Here is a 16721-nt window from a genome sequence, read left to right as displayed (position 1 = left end):
TTTTTTTTTTTTTATAACACAGGCAATATAATTTTTGAACTGAGTATAAATGCACTGGCTGCTACTTAACTCTGCATTTGCTTTTTTGGTATTTGGTTATCGTGGTACTTATAAAGCTCAGGATGAAATCACACGATTACAACATCTCTGGAATCTGTGTGTGCCCTCGTCTAGCCCCCACACCATCCATATAAAAAGAATGATGCTACCCAAGCACTCATAATGAGTTACACAAAACCATTTCTGAAAAGTTGTGTCCATCCTACTGTATTGACCATTTACCCCCATAGGCCATACAGCTAATGGTTTGCCACTACATTGTTTCCTGGCCACCCTAATCCTTCTTAGTTCCCAAGATTTTTATTCTCAAAATGCAGTAAGCAAATTCCCCAGTGAAATCCTAAGCAATAAGTTATAATTCTTCACTAAATATTTTGTTTCTGATGAAACCAGAGAGGGAGACAAACCATAAGAGACTCTTAACCACAGGAAACAAACTGAGAGTTGCCAGACGGGAGGGAGGTGGGGGATGGGGTAACTGGGTGGAGGACATTGGGGAGGGTATGTGTTGTAATGAGCACTAGGTATTATATAAGACTGATGAATCACAGACCTGTACCTCTGAAACCAATAACACATTATGTGGTAATTAATTGAATTTAAATTTCAAAATGTTTTTAAAAAATAAAATTAAAATAAATATTTTGTTTCATTTCCAATGACATGTTAAAATTTCTCTTTTGATTCTAAAACTGCCACTCAAAAAAGATTTCTAAGTATTGTTTTAGTTAAAAACTTGAGATATTTTTAACTATCTGTCATCTATCCATCTACTTATCTCTTCCAACTTCCTGATTCTGTTACTCTAACCTAGGATTCAAATCCATGCTTTAAATAATACAAGCAGCTCTCTGGCCTGGTAGGCAACAGTCTTTGGTTTGCAGTGAAGTCAAGGGCTCTTACTAAGTCATATGTTTGGGTCTAGTCCCAAGCCCCTGGTCATGGTGCTTGTTCTGGCTTTGGGATCTTGGGCACCAGACCCTGCATCCTCTGAGTAGCTCCCCTTTCCAGCCCTTTATCATCATCTCTGTTGCTCATGGTAGGGTGATATTAAAAGGAGAGGAAATTAATCCCTGCCAGCTCCACAGTATATTCCTTACTATTAAAAAAATAGAGTGGGTTTTTTTTTGGTCCCCTTTAAGGTAGGATAATTTCATTAGTGCTGGAATAAAATCCCTACCTACCTTGAACAAAATTCAAACACTAGTAGAATTGTGAAGCATATATTTTAAAGAGGATTCTCTTGTATTCTTTACTTGGTAGGAAATAATATCTGAAATTAATGTTCATTGCCCTAACAAAGAAGTTTAGAATAAATACTTGGAATAGAGATAAACAGGAAAACATTTTCAGCACATTCTTTAATATTAACAGCATAGTAAGTTTAAACACATTGGTTCTGGTTACTTGCCTGTCATGCTAGAGTTTTTAAAAGAATTGTTTTTATAGCACCACAACTTCCAAAAAATGAACTTCACTTGTTTCTGATTATAAAAGTCTTACATGCTCATTACAGAACATTTAGGATACACTTGCTAACAGATCAAAGAAAACCTTCCTAAGAAAGACTCATTATCTTGTTTTTGCTAACGCTTTCCTTATGACCACATATGGACTCCTGAAGAGTCAGTAAATTGTTGTAGTCCTGCTATCGAAGTGAGAAGAAAACAACTCAAACTGTAATCAGGCAGTTTTGCGTGAGGCCTACAGAAACTTCAGGGAGGCACACGGATGAGAGGGTGACAACCGCATAGCTTGAAGAAAACTACTCTTCTGCTCTCCGGCACAATCAAGCACAGTGAGCTCCTGACCGGGAGAAGGCCACTTGGTGATCAGGACTCGGAAGCTACTGCGGGAAACAGTCCTTTTGCTTATGGTGGTTCTCCAAAGACAAGTGGGTGATGGGGTTGGGGGTGGGGGGTGGGACTGAAGGAAGCTGTCCCTCCCCTGTCCCCAAGCCACAGCTGCCAGCAACTTCACAGGCAGAGGCTGGGAGGAGCTCTCCATGCTACAGGGCCGAGATCAATAAGGCTGGCCCCCACTGAGAGGTCAGTATCTTTCTTTACCTAGAACATTCCTATTGGAAACTTGTCTGTGTTATTTACTAACATATCCTTTGGAGATGAGAACGGAAGGTAATATAGACAGCAAAGCTGTACACGCTTGATCCAAAGGTATTTTATTTTACTGAATGCTTTGGGTAGGAATTTTTAGCTCACTTAAAAGAAATATTGCCAGATACAGTCATTTTAAAATTATCCATGTCTGAATTAAACATGGATTATTGATGTCAAACATGAAGCCCTAATTGGTTTCTCTCAGGCCACAATAATTATCTCTATCACTACCAGCCAGTCAAGGTGCAGGAAATTTAACAGATTTCCATCTTAATCTGAGCAAAACACAACCAGTCAGGTTAATTCTGCTCTAACAGTATAATCCCAATAATTCAAAATCCATATGTAAATCACTTTAAAAGGTTTGAATTATCTGTATCATTCTTAAATACCACTCCCTGCTGGAGAGAAGTGAGAACAGAACGCAGCATTTCCGATTTTTAATTTCATTTAAAAAACATTTTAAACTATTTACAGCAACGTTAAGACGGACTCTTCTCTAAATCTAAAAGCATTTGGCACCATGATCCAGATGACAGACTATGATTAAAACAAACACTTCCAAGTTAAATTGTTATAATTGCTAAAAACACTTACCAATGGAAAATTGGAGGACAGAGGCTGTTGTTGTATTAAGGCTTGTGGTAATCTAGAAAAAGGAATATATCAAATAAGACCAGGCAGAAAGACAGGAGGAGAAAGAGGAAAGGGGATTGAAAAGAGGAAAGAAAGGAGCCATAAACAGAGGTTATATTTATCCAGTGGTTGGCTTATTTTCATCACTATGTCTGAACATAGATACATTTCATGGTGTCCTGTGGGGAATAATGCTGTGAGATCCTGACTTAGACTCTCAGGGTCCTGCTGAAAACCGTTTTCAGTGTGATCTGTCAGGTAATCTTGTGAGGGCACTTAACACAGTCCCCTCCACTCACCCCTCAAAGTCCCCTCCATCCTACACCAACAGATCTAGAGCCCAAAGCAAAGGCCATAAAAAGGTTCCCAAACAAAAACCTGGAGGTAAATTAAGAGGAAATGAGGAGAATAAGATTATTTTGAAAAGTAAATAGAAATAACAACAGCTGAAGGGTATAGGATTTTGTCAGGGGACGATAAAATGTTCTAAAATTGATTGTGGTAATGATTGCATAATTTTGTGAATAAACTAAAAGCCTTCAATTCTATAATTTAAATGAATGAATTGTAGAGTATGTGGATTATTTCACAACAAAATTGTTACCTCTCCAAAAAAAGTAATCAAACTATGGGCCTAGAAATGTCCTTCTAATACATTTCTATTACTTTCCTTTAATCTCATGAAGAAGCACACTTAAATAATTTTCCCCCTTCTAAAAGAGAAATGGTACCTGATTTAATTTTAAATAAATTTAAATTTTAAAAAATTATTTGTTTATTCCGTGGAGCCGTGACATTGACCCATACCAGTTCAAATGAGATGAGGATTAGGGTTCGCATTTTCAGTGACTCTCTCTTGTGGGGTTCCTGACCCCGTAAGCTAATGAATGGGATGCCTCCCATGACTGCACCTATAAATTACAAAGGGTACAACTATGTTTTCACCACGGCAAAACCAGTAAGCTGTCTTGCTTCTGCTTCTTATGTCATATTATCATCCTTAAATTTATCCCTGCACCTTTTTGAACCCCATGCGATGGAGTCCACAACTGTGGTAGGGTCAGGAGATATCCAGTTTATGAATCACTGTGGGAACTAGTGGAAAGAGGAGTGAGCAAGTCTCTTGTTTTGCCAGAATTCAGTTGAGCTGTGAGCATCCAAAGATCGGATGTGTGCTTCCCATTTCTACAACATAATATGGAAAGATGACTGAATGTACGCTTTAAATATGTAATATGGAAAGATGACTGAATGTACGCTTTAAATATGTGACTTTAAAGTCCATGAGGAAGCAGGAAAGGTAAAAGAGGGGAAGGCAAGAGAGACATTTTATAAATTATTAGATTATCAGCATAGATATCAGCTCCTAATTGATTTTAACTGTAGCAAAAATCACTGATGTCAGGGCGTCAGAGCAAATTTTCTGTTTAATTTAAATCCCTCATTATCACAGATTATCTGCTAAAAGAAAACTGGCCCACCATGCCCAGAGTTCTGTTTCCTGTTCTCTTCCCCTCAACCAGAGCCATTAGAGAAAAATGCACCAACAGAATTTTCTTTAAATAACTAGGATACTAGTTCTTTTTCAAGATTCCTTTACAAGGAATCTGCCCCCCCCCCAATTTTTAGAGTAGGTTCAAGTGTTTGTCCTCATGGTTTTTCCACTTAGATAATTTAATCTTACAGTCCAAAGAGGTACAAGAAAATTTTTAAAGTTTTCACACAAATTGAATGAATGCTCTTTCCACCTCTGATTTTATACAACTGAGTAGATTCCCAGGTGAATCATGAAACACTCCTGAATATAAGTTCTTTGAAACAATGGTATCCTACGTAAGCTAAAAGCACCGTGGTTATTGCTAAGGCTGGTGCATGAAATATACTAGAGAGTCTGAGATGCTTATCCTGCTGGTGTAATAAATGACACAGTGTCGCCTGCATAATGAAGTTCCACAGACGTGACCACGACCAGCAAACAGTACAGTGCTTGGAATATTGCCAAATTTCAAATTACATGTGCTAACCGAGAGTGACTGACCCTGGACCTAGATTAGTCATTGATTCTACATTTTTTTCCTCCTCCACCAGGGAAGCTAAGGACTGATAGAATGGCTATCTTTCATTTCTCTACCTATACCCACTTAGCTCATTATCATTAGTAAAAGTGTTGGCTCCAAGGAATAGGAAAGATGAAGAGAAAAAAGTAACAGGAAGCATTACCTATAAAATCTGTTAACCTATGTTTACATTTGGGGATTATAAATTATTTCTTATCCTTGGATTCACATATGTAATTCTAGTTTGCAAAGTTATTAAGTCTTTACATCGGACATTCTGAAAAGGAAAAGCGTCTCCTACAAGGCTTTGGATAAATAATACAGTGACTATGAATGTCTGACAGAGCCTTTCTCCTACCAAATCTCAGTGGTCTTAAGTTATAAAATAGACCCCAAATCATAGAAAATTAGTAGGATCACAAAATGAATACGAGTTCGCTACAGGCTGAGGTGATTCATTCTGCACATCTTCCCTGCAAATTTTGGGAAGGATTTGATCCTGTTTTAGCCCAAACTCCTCCCTGCAACTAAAATGCATTTCCAAATATATGAAAATAATACAATAAGTAATTTCTTTCAAAAAAAAACAGGGGGTCACATAACCAACATGTTTCATGCTCGGAGAGAGCACATTTTCTCTTAAAGGAGTGGATAAGTTAATTCCTCGTGACCTTCACTTCACCAGCAAAATGAATAAAGTTGGGGAATCACCACCCGAAATATGGGGACCTCACGGAGTTAAATAAAATGTGTGAGGGCTGTAGCCACAGCATCAGTGGGGACATGAATGCCTGGTGTGCCTATGTGACAGCAGATGCCTCTTACCGACTCTGGCTTTTATTGAAATAAAATGCCATATGACTGAATTCACAAAATGGAGATGCTCTTTCTGGCCTTATAGAAGATATCACATTAGCCTACCAAGGTTCTTTGTCTGTGGTCCTTTGTTTCACAACTTCAGTAAGAACTGAATTTATGAAAAAGAAGGCAAATTTGTTAAAAAATGATGTCTGGGGGCTGATACCTTTCATCAGTTCTCACGCACAACAGTTTTGACTGTATTCAGTCCTGAGTGCCAGGCAAATATCTGAATTTTAGTAAACATAATAGCATGTTAACTGACAACTGAATTCCTTTGTTTTCATTTGGTTGATCTGTCTTCTGTAAACACAACTTGGTACAATATATATTTTTGCTTCTGGGACACCAATAGAGTATAAAAATTATTGAAAATTAGAAGCTGCCACTGTGTAAAATGTGGATGTCATCCTGTTTTTATTAATGTATCTTCACCCTATTCCCTTGGAGTCCACAACACAATCCTTTGTACTTATGATGGGAATATAAATCTACATATGTCTTTTTTTTTCTTTCTTGGATGAAGAAAATTATTTTGAGTATTATCTTTTTTACTTGAAAGGCTAATCTCACATTAATTATATAATAAAATTCAAAACTAGCCCTTTGGGTATATTAACTCTAATGTTAAATAAACTGAGAAATAGTGAAAACAGGATTAAAATACACATGGGTCGAATAAACTAGACACTTCAGTTTTTAGTTTAGAAACTGTAGAAATACGAATTCTGGCATTATTCTTAGATATGTTTATTTTTTATTTATCAGTAGAACAAAAGAACTTGCCAAGCATCTCCAGAAATAATACCGAATGGGAGAACATTCTAAAAAAGGCATAAGCTCAATAAACTACAGTAAAATTTTATTTTGTTTTAAGGTTTATAGATAATTAATTAAGTCATGGTACATTATTTAAAATGCACAAGGAAATCTATTTTTTCAAGAAGATCTTCACTACCAGAGTCACATTTGTCTGCAGGAATATCATAACACCTTGTGAGACTTGAATTATGAGCACCTATTATTTTAATTTGCATCCAATTAATTCTGTTTGTGTTCTAATTTCAGCTAAAAACTCTTCAATTTATCAATGTTCTGCAGCTTGTATCCTTAATAAATTAAATGTATCCATTGCCATGAAAGGGGTATTCAAGCAGCATAAAATAAGAACCATGTTATAAAAATTAATTGACTTTCACTTTGATAACTAAATCTTCTTCTAATTGCCTCGCTAGTTTTTCTCCCCTTTGTATTGTGGAAGCCAGACTTTTGGCCACTTTTAAAGTTAATGAATTTGAAACACAGTGTGTGATGTAGGGGTGAAAAATGCAACCTGTTACCTAAAAGCCCCATGATTAGGAAGATGTGGGAGAAAAAAGAAGCCCTAAAGCTCGGGCTGAAAATCAGAAAAGCAAAGCATAAGAGATGTTGTTGAGTAGAGCATTTCTCACAAATGAATTGAGCCAGGAGTATAACAATTGCTTTTATATCCTTGTTCAAGAATGTGAAACGTAGTCTTTCTGCCAGAACCAAGGAACAACAAAAGGCTCATTAGCCGCATGCTGATGGCTACTGGTTTCATTGCTTTCAATTTAGGACGCTCATGTTTCATTTTACGTATGATCCAAGAACTTCCCTTTGGCAGGCAAAGTCTAATCAGTCTAAATTAAGGTAAAGTAACCTGCTCCTAAACAATTTGGCATAAACCAAAATTTGTTCAAAACTAGTTTATTCAGTGCACTTTTACTTTAAAAAAAAATTCAGTCAAGTTCCTTTGTGGTTGGGACAAAAAGTTTTAAAATAATGTGATAAAGTTGCTCATTTAATATTTTTGGCTTGCAAAGACGGTTTAAAGTAAATCTTTATACAAGATTTAGAAAGCCATAAAGCTTATTTAAATATGATATACATATATATGCATGTCATCTATGTCACATGTATGTCGTACCCATATTTTTTAAAGCCATCTAATCCTAATGATGCACCATGTGTATGCACTGATGCTGCCCATTTTATTAGTGAATTTTTATTTTTACATTTGAAAATAAACTATAAAACCAATGCTCCCTATTTTGAGATATATATATAATAGGACTCATAATATAAATAATACTGCACATTTTCATATGACTTATAAGAGCATAAAAGAACCTTTTGTTGGCAAAAAGCTCCATAGAGACAGTGTATTTGGAATAATGTACATAAATAGCATGTACTTACCAATTCTCTCGGACCATATGGCTCACAGAAGGTGACAGCATTGCCGTGCATAATTGCACCACACTGTTCTCCAGTCTCACAGTTGTTACATTCAACCCTGTGAGAACAGAGAATGCACCCCCAGTCTGAGAACTAAGTAGCACAAACTGGTTTATTGCTCAGGTAAGGAAAGATGTGAGTTACTGTTATTCGGTTCAAATCAACAATTTGAGGAAGGTTATACTTTTTTTGTATTGTGACATGTTTATGAAACATGAACCCAGGAAGGCTTGACCTTAACTCTCAGTTCTTTCGGTCATTTGCAGTGGTGGGCAAGTTATTTAATCTCCCAAAGTTTTGGTTTTCTCACCTGAAAATGAGGATAATAATACTGTCCTAAATCTCACATGAGGATTAAACATGGTAGTGCATGAAACACAGAGTACAGAATCAATCTCCTAGTAGGCACTTAATAATGGCAGATGGTATTTTTACTGGTAATTACATATAATATGTACCATATCCAATACAAGGATGTTTGCAAATATTAACGATAAGCAAAGTAATTTACACTTAGATAATGAACTAAAACTTGTTATCTCTGAAAACAAAAGATGTTTTATCAATTCTAATTTTCTTTTGAGTTGTTATATGCATAAATGTTTAAAATTACTGTCCTCAAATAAATCCGAATATCTATAAAATATACCATGCTAAAAATAATGGAATCAGATTATATTTAATGTACATATTAATATGAAATACAAATTCTAAATCAAGCAGATTTTGGATACTGAATTGACACATCAACCTTGCAAATAATTTAATTAGCTGCTTTTTTATTATTGTAAAATGAAGCAGTCAATACAAACTTAGGACAGAATCTCAAAAATAAATTTATTCATGTTAGTAGAAATTGAAGGCATGAAAATTCTGGATTTGACTTTCCATATTTACAGTAACACAATGCTCTGCATGATGATGTCTCAACCCACAATCATTACATACCTAACATGTATGAACCTCAAACTACATGAAAGCTATATTTCAGGCAGAAAGGACATTTTCAGACTTTCACATTCTAGGTGCCAAACATTGTGGAAAGGGCAGCATGCCCTTTGTTTTGGAGATCACTGTATTTCACCCTTTCAACTGTTTGCTAATTTCAGAGAAAGAGGGAGTAGAAATTCCCATTTAAGGAGGAAGAAGACAAAAGTGTGAAAAGATACTAGGTATCCCATAAAACCAAGAAGCAGAAGCACAGGAAATACGTAAAAATTTGGCAAATAAATGTAAGCATTTCCTTCATGTGAACTGCATGGATTATGTGATTGGTATTACTCTTTTGAGCTGTGTTCCCATAAGCAGATCAATAATGTCAAGAACCTTTGATTTTTTTTTAGAATAAACAGAGAACAATTTTTGATACGAAATGTAAAATGCTAGTGTCTCATAGCATCACAAATCTTAGTGGGAGATTTAAATCTTCTCTTGATTACTACGAGCAAAAATTCTAAAAAAAATCTGTGACATTAGAAGATATATAACAGTAGCTTCATAAAGGTGATACACGGATCACTGTTCTATGCCTGACATGTTGTATTCCACAAATATTTGTTGAATGAATGAAGGAAGATAAGACAACTTCAAAAACAGTACTATTATTAAGGCTCGAGGTCTTAGAATAGGACCTGCACATAGCTAACATGATGTGTTAGTGTGTTAGTTATCTTTATTATCATCATCATTATTATTATTACAGATTTCCACCATTTTCATCCAGAACTGGTGTACTAAGCTTTTTTTTCTTCCCCCACACAGAGAACCTATTACATGAACCTCTTATTACTGTTTCTCTATCTTTAGATTGTACATTAATGTTTTCAAGGAATGTGATTGTGATAAAGTAGAGAAGTAGCACAAAAATTTTAGTGGGGTTCTTAGTGGGGTTCTTAGTGATAGATGAGGATTAATTGGCCTCCAAGTCATTGTGAAATGGCTTGAGAGAAACATCAACTTTGACAGAGAAAAAATTTAAATATGTTCAACCCTCACAATGGCTATCTGCCATTTTCCTCCAGTGACTGTAAACTAAAATCTTCATTGTTGGTGAAAAGCTGGAATATGTTCCTCTAAGATCAAAAACAAGGCAAAGATGCCCATTCTTGCCACTTTTATTCAACATAATACTAGGAATCCTAACGACAGTCATCAGACAAGAAAAGGAAAAGGCATCCAAATTGGTAAGGAAGAAGTAAAACTGTCATCCTTCACAGATAACATGATACTACATACAGAAAACCCTTAAGACTCTACCAAAAAAATATTAGAATCAATAAATTAATTCAGTAAAGTTGCAGGATACAAATAATATGCAGAGATTCGTTGTTATTTCTATACACTAATAACAAACTAGCGGAAAGAGAATTAAGAAAATAATTCTATTTATAATTGTATCAAAAAGAATAAAATAAAATAAACCCATTTACAATTACATCAAAAAGAATAAAATATTACCTAGTAATAAGTTTAACCAAGGAGGTGAGAGACCTGAACTCTGAAAACTAGAAAATATTTATGAAAGAAGTTGAAGATGACACAAATAAATGGGAAGATATACTGTGCTCACGAACTGGAAAAATATTGTTAAAATGTAAGTACTAACCAAATAATCTATAGATTCAGTGCAATCCCTATCAAAATACCAATAGTATTTTTCACAGAATTAGAACAAGTAATCCTAAAATTTATATGGAATCACAAAAGACTCCAAATAGCCAAAGCATTGTTGAGGAAGAACAAAGATGGAGGTAACACAATTTCAAATTTCAAGATGTACATCGAAGTTATACTAATCAAAACGATATGATACTAGCACGGAAACAGATACACAGATCAATAGAACAGAACAGAAGGTCCAGAAATAAATCCATACTTATATAGTCAATTAATCTGTGACAAAGGAGGCAATAATACACAATGGGGAAAACACAGTCTTTTCAACAAATGGTGCTGGGAAAACTGGTCAGCTACATGCAAAAGAATAAAACTGGGTCACTTTCTTACATCATATACAAAAATAAACTTAAAACTGATTAAAGACCTAAATGTGAGACCTGAAATCATAAAACTCCTAAGAGAAAACATAGGCAGTAAACTCTTGGACATGTGTCTTAACAATATTTTTTTGAATCTGTCTCCTTAGGCAAGGGCAACAAAAGCAAAAATAAACTACTGGACTACATCAAACTAAAAAGCTTTTTCATAGCAAAAGAAACGATCAACAAAACTAAAGGGCAACCTATTGAATAGAAGATCTTTGCAAATGATATATCTGATAAGGGGCAAATACTCAAAATAAATAAAGAATTCATACAACTCAACACCAAAAACCTAAGTAACCCAATTAAAAATGGGCAGTGGATATGAACAGACATTTTTCCAAAGACATAGAGAGGGCCAACAGATGTATGAAAAGATGCTCAATATCACTGATCATCAGGGAAATGCAAATCAAAACCAAAAAGAGATATTACCCTCACATCTGCCAGAATGGCTAATCAAAAAGACAAGAAATAACAACTGTTTGTGAGGATGCGGAGAAAAGAGAACCACTGTGCACTGTGGGTGGGAATGTAAATTGGTTCAATCTCCATGGAAAACAGTATGGAGGTTTCTCAAAAAATTTAAAAAAGAAATATGACACACACTAGTAATTCTACTTCTGGATATTTGCCCAAAACCCCAAAAATATTAACTCATAAAGATAAATGCACCACTGTGTGTACTGCAGCATTATTTAGAATGGCAAAGATGTGGAAGCAATCTAAGTAGCTATCAATAGATAAATGGATAAGGAAGATTCGTGATACACACACACACACACACACACACACACACACACACACACAGAAATATTACCCAGCCATAAAAAAAAGAATGAAATCTAGCCATTTGTGACCACGTAGATGGACCTAGAGGGTACTGTGGTAAGACAGAGAAAGACAGATACCATATAATTTCACTTCCACGTAGAATCTAAAATAAATAGAAACAAACAAACAGAAAGAGATTCATAAATACAGAGAGCTGGTGGTTGCCGTGGGGTGGGGGAGGAAGGATATAAGTGAAGGGAATTGAAAGGTACAAACTCCTAATTATAAAATAAATATGTCACAGGTATATAAGATACAGCATAGGGAGTATAGTCAATACTACTGCAATAACTTTATATGGTGACAGACAGTAACTATACTCATCATGGTGATGCATTTTATAGTGTCTATAAATGTTGAACAACTATGTTGTACACCAGAAACTAATGTCAACTATACTTCAATTTTTAAAAATATAAGATACACAAATTAATTAATTAATAATAAAAGCATTGTTGTTGATATGAAGTCTGAGGCTTGATGTTTGAATTCCCATAGCAATCATCATTCTATCTACAAATATTGATCAGCAGTCTTTAAATCAACTGTATATCAGAAAAGTAATACACCCTCTTCCCCACAGCTTTTATGAAATGGGATTCAGGTGCAACCTAGAAGTCTGTATATTGTTTAAAGGTGATTCTACCATAGATGGCCTACAGTCTGGCATTAGGGAACCAGTGGCTGGACAACGGATGCGTGATGTGTTTGCAGAACCACTTTGATTTCGTAAGATAACAGGAGTTAAACAACCAGCAAACACAAGAAAAAAACAAACACATAACAGCCCTTCTCCCTATTTGGCTCAACAACCCTTCCAGACCTTTTTTTCCTCCATTGTGCTATAGATCCAGAAACTGAAAATAAAATTCATAAAGGCATTGGTACCCTGTTGAACTTAAAGATTTAGAATTACCATGTATTTAGAATTACTCACGGGGTTGCTGCTACCTGGAAGAACAATGGCTTCAACAAGGACTGATGGAACAAATCCATCAACTTTCTGCCAACATCTTTTAAATGTCCTTCGCTTGAATTTCTCACAGTCTGAGAAATTATTATAATTTATCCTGAATGCCCATCCCTCTGGGTGGTCAAATCCAACATCCTCTTAGCTGCCAATGTGTTATTTATTCATTCATCATTCATTAATTCATTCTTATAATTAACAAACTTGTGTTAAGGACCTACAGGCACTACGGTGAGCTTTAATGGTACAAAGACCAATAAAACAGTATCATTTTCTTCCAGGCGTATACAATACAGAAGAAAAAAGCAGGGGAACAAGCACACACTTTCTATATAGGGTGCCAATGCAACGATAGATATTTATGGCCTTCTTTTATGTGCCAGATATTCTAAAGCCCATGTAAATCTCTCAGCCTCTCTACAAGACAGTTGTCGGTGTCCTCATTTTACTAATAAGAAAACTGAGCTTCAGAGAAGTCAAACATTTGCTCAAGTCACCCAGCGAAGGTGACAGAGTTGAAATTTGTCCCTGGGCAAGCTAATTCCAACACCCATCCCATTTTCCATAGCTCCTCACTCCTTATTAACAGGAGTGTGTACTGGTTGTGATGATACCTAATTCAGACTGAGGACGGAAGGGAAAGTTCCCAAAGGAGGTGGTCCCAGATCTGGTCCTGAATGAGTACCAGGAGTTATTCAAGCAAAGAATAAAGGCGAGAGTGTGACAGGGCACAAAGCACACAGAGATTATGACACAGAAGTAGAACTGCTCTTTAGGGAGTTAGTATGACTGGAACCATACTGGTACATTCAGAAGAGTGGCAAAGGATGGGGCTGGAAAGTAGGAACCAGTTCATGAAAGGACTCGTGCACCATTTACAAAGTGATGGGTGCTATGCTACTAGTTCTACAAACAATGACTCAACGAATTCATATAAGACTTCCTCCCTCCATTTTTAATCCCCATGGGGAGGATGTTAAAACTGAGATTTAGAAATATTAAATAATTGTCCACCTTATAAATTATAGAACTGGGATTCAAACTCTCATTCTATTTCCAAAGTCATGATACAAATCCAACTTTTAGTAAAATTATTCTAGCAAATGATGGATTAGAAGTAGAAAAAAACAGGACTACTGACATAACACAAGACATGACAGTGCATTGAAATAAGGTAGAGATGGAGAAAAATGGGCACATTCTAGAGTATTCCTATTCAGTAGAAATGTAATGTAAGTCATATTTATAATTTTCAACTTTCTAATGGCTACATTTAAAAGTAAAAAGGGGAGTGCCTGCATGGCACAGTTGGTAAAGCATCCGACTCTTGATTTGGCTCAGGTCATGACATTAGGGTCATGAGATCAAGCCCCGCACTGGGCCCCGCACTCAGTGTGGAGTCTGCTTGAGATTCTCTCCCTCCCTCTCCCCCTGCCCCTCCTACAGCTCACACATGCTCTCTCTCTCTCTCTCTAAAATAAATAAATAAAATCTTGAAAAAATAAAAGTAAAAAGGAACAAATAAAATTAGTTTTAACAATATTTTATTTAATATAAATATCTTCTAATTATATTTTAACATGTAATTAATGGAAAATTATTAATGACATAGCTTACATTCTTTTTTCATACTAAGTCTTCAAATTGCAGGGTGTATTTTATACTTACAGCACATCTCAATCCAGACTAGCCACATTTCAAGTGCTCAACAGCTGTATGTGACTAGTGGCTGCCATATTGGGCAGCACAACCCTAGAGAATTACAGCGCTTAGAAACTGAATGCTCTCTGGTTCTGCCCATAACTGAAGATGACCAGCTGACAATGGCTATATGTACCTGAACTTCAGAGAAAGGAGGTCATCACTGATACGACAGTTTAAGGTATATGGTTGAAATCATAGGAGTGCATGGGAGTCAGGAGAGAGGGAAGGATATTACAAAGTGAAAAGTGAAAAGGTCCAAAAATGGATCTCGAGGGAACAATCAATCATGTTACCTTTAGTCTGGTTTCTGGAGAGCTCTAACCATCATCATGACCTTTCAGTGTGTAGCAGTCTGAGCCTATCTCCTCTTCCTTTTCCATGATTCTTGACAGTGGGTTCATTTCTGTTCCTAAAAATCGGTGTTGCTCATCAAGGTGACTCTCCTAATGGTGAATCTATAACATGACTTCCTTATAATTTTTCTATAAAGTTAAGCATTATAATACTATGCGTATGAATGCCATTACCAGAAAGGAAAAGACACCACAATTTCATCATGAAACAATGATCTCGGTGGAGACCAGACAGTACAAAGAGCAACTAGTGCTCATGGCTTCCCAGAAGACAGAGTGATCCACGACAGAAAGAGAAGGTGAGTGGTGAAAACCTACAGATGTAAACAAACACCCAAATGCGAAGAAAAGTAATTTCTGGATCACCCCAGGATTTAAAACAATACCTAAGTGCTCTTAAAGTCCTATCCTTTCTTCCTCAGCATGCCTCTTCATCTAACAACTTAATTTTGTTGAGTAGAATTAGGTACTTAACCCCAGGGGGTGCACTCTGTGAAGACTATCAGTTGTCTACAATCCTACCCTTCCCTTATGAAAAAGTTCTACAAGTTCTTAANTCCTATCCTTTCTTCCTCAGCATGCCTCTTCATCTAACAACTTAATTTTGTTGAGTAGTAACTGAGTGAGGTTCAATTTGCTGGATGATGAGTAGTGCAATTTTTTCAGGCTCTCAGTGCAAAGAAAAGGGGGGGGCAGTTATAAAATAAGTCATAGAAATGAAAAGTACAGCATAGGAAATGTAGTCAATAATATTGTTGTAATGTTGTACGGTGACAGATGGTAACTACACTTACCATGGTGAGCACTGAGTAATATGTAGAATTGTCCAATCCCTATGTTGTACACTGGAAACTAATATAATATTGTATATCAATTATGCCTCAATAATTTTTTTTTAAAAAGGTGCTGTTTGTTCCTAACATTAAACTGTGGCCTAATGATTGAATTTTCCCAGGAAAATGATGGGCTTTGTAAAGTTAGGCAGCATATTCTTCAGAGATTGGTGGGAAGAAGGAGTTTTAAATAATCCAGTTAAACAGACTTTTGTTTTTCAATTTAAAAAGGAATGTGACCTCGCAGGCTAAGGGTTAGAAATGAATTGCTTCTCCGCCTAATAGTTTAAGTAATACTGAATATTTCCTTAATCTAAGAAAACTTCCCCCTTCCTTTCCTTTTTCCCAAACTGAAAAACGGAACATAAGAATCTGACAAATACCATGCGTATCACATGAACTGCATACCTCGAAATATTCCTCCATGAACAGTGTAATTAGAAGACATTTTAAGGGAAAGGCTTGCCATCCCCAAAGACCATGCAAAGTCTGAATCTATTAAGCCCTCTCTGAACCCATTTATCACATACTTAGGTTCCACATGAAGCTTATCTATTACTAGAGTTTACAGATCATTGCACGTTCAAATTAGAGGGCATCTGAAATATCTCCAAGTCTCATCAAATGATAGAGCAGGACTAGAATTCGGGTTCTCTGACTCCCTGTCCAACATTCTTCCCAGGCCACTCTAACACACTCAGTAAGAGGAAAGAACTCTAATTCTACGGAAACAATTTGCACTTAAAAAAATATTTGTCATCCTTTTTACTGTCAGAGTTTATTTTGAAAGGTTACGATGACTTTTCTTAAAAGTTCTTTCTTTTATTTGATAAAAGGATTTTGTTATGAAAATGTACAAAAATAAGAAAAATGTCATGGACTTCCTAGGAAATGTTAAGAATGAATTCGACTGAAGTACATCATCAAATTCAATATTCTTTTGCTTACGTACAATCTTAGATAATTCATCACTCTTTTATACGTAGACTATCATACCTG

General features: G+C 35.9%; 1 protein-coding gene across 2 annotated transcripts in view; it reads right to left on the bottom strand.

The window, feature by feature from the left end:
• The window catches only part of RELN (reelin), a 489518-nt gene that overhangs the window by 238601 nt on the left and 234196 nt on the right, over window positions 1-16721 (bottom strand). For both annotated transcript variants that reach the window (XM_034666797.1, XM_034666804.1), the window contains exons 7-8: window positions 7949-8045; window positions 2775-2826 (exon numbers count right to left, since the gene is read on the bottom strand). In XM_034666797.1, coding sequence (XP_034522688.1) covers window positions 2775-2826; window positions 7949-8045 — 149 coding nt within the window. The remainder of the gene's footprint in view (window positions 1-2774; window positions 2827-7948; window positions 8046-16721) is intronic.

The sequence above is a fragment of the Ailuropoda melanoleuca genome, chromosome 1 (genome assembly GCF_002007445.2).
Source record: "Ailuropoda melanoleuca isolate Jingjing chromosome 1, ASM200744v2, whole genome shotgun sequence".
Lineage (NCBI taxonomy): Eukaryota > Metazoa > Chordata > Mammalia > Carnivora > Ursidae > Ailuropoda > Ailuropoda melanoleuca.
The sequence above is the reverse complement of the archived record's forward strand: the minus strand, read 5'-3'. Positions and strand labels throughout refer to the sequence as shown.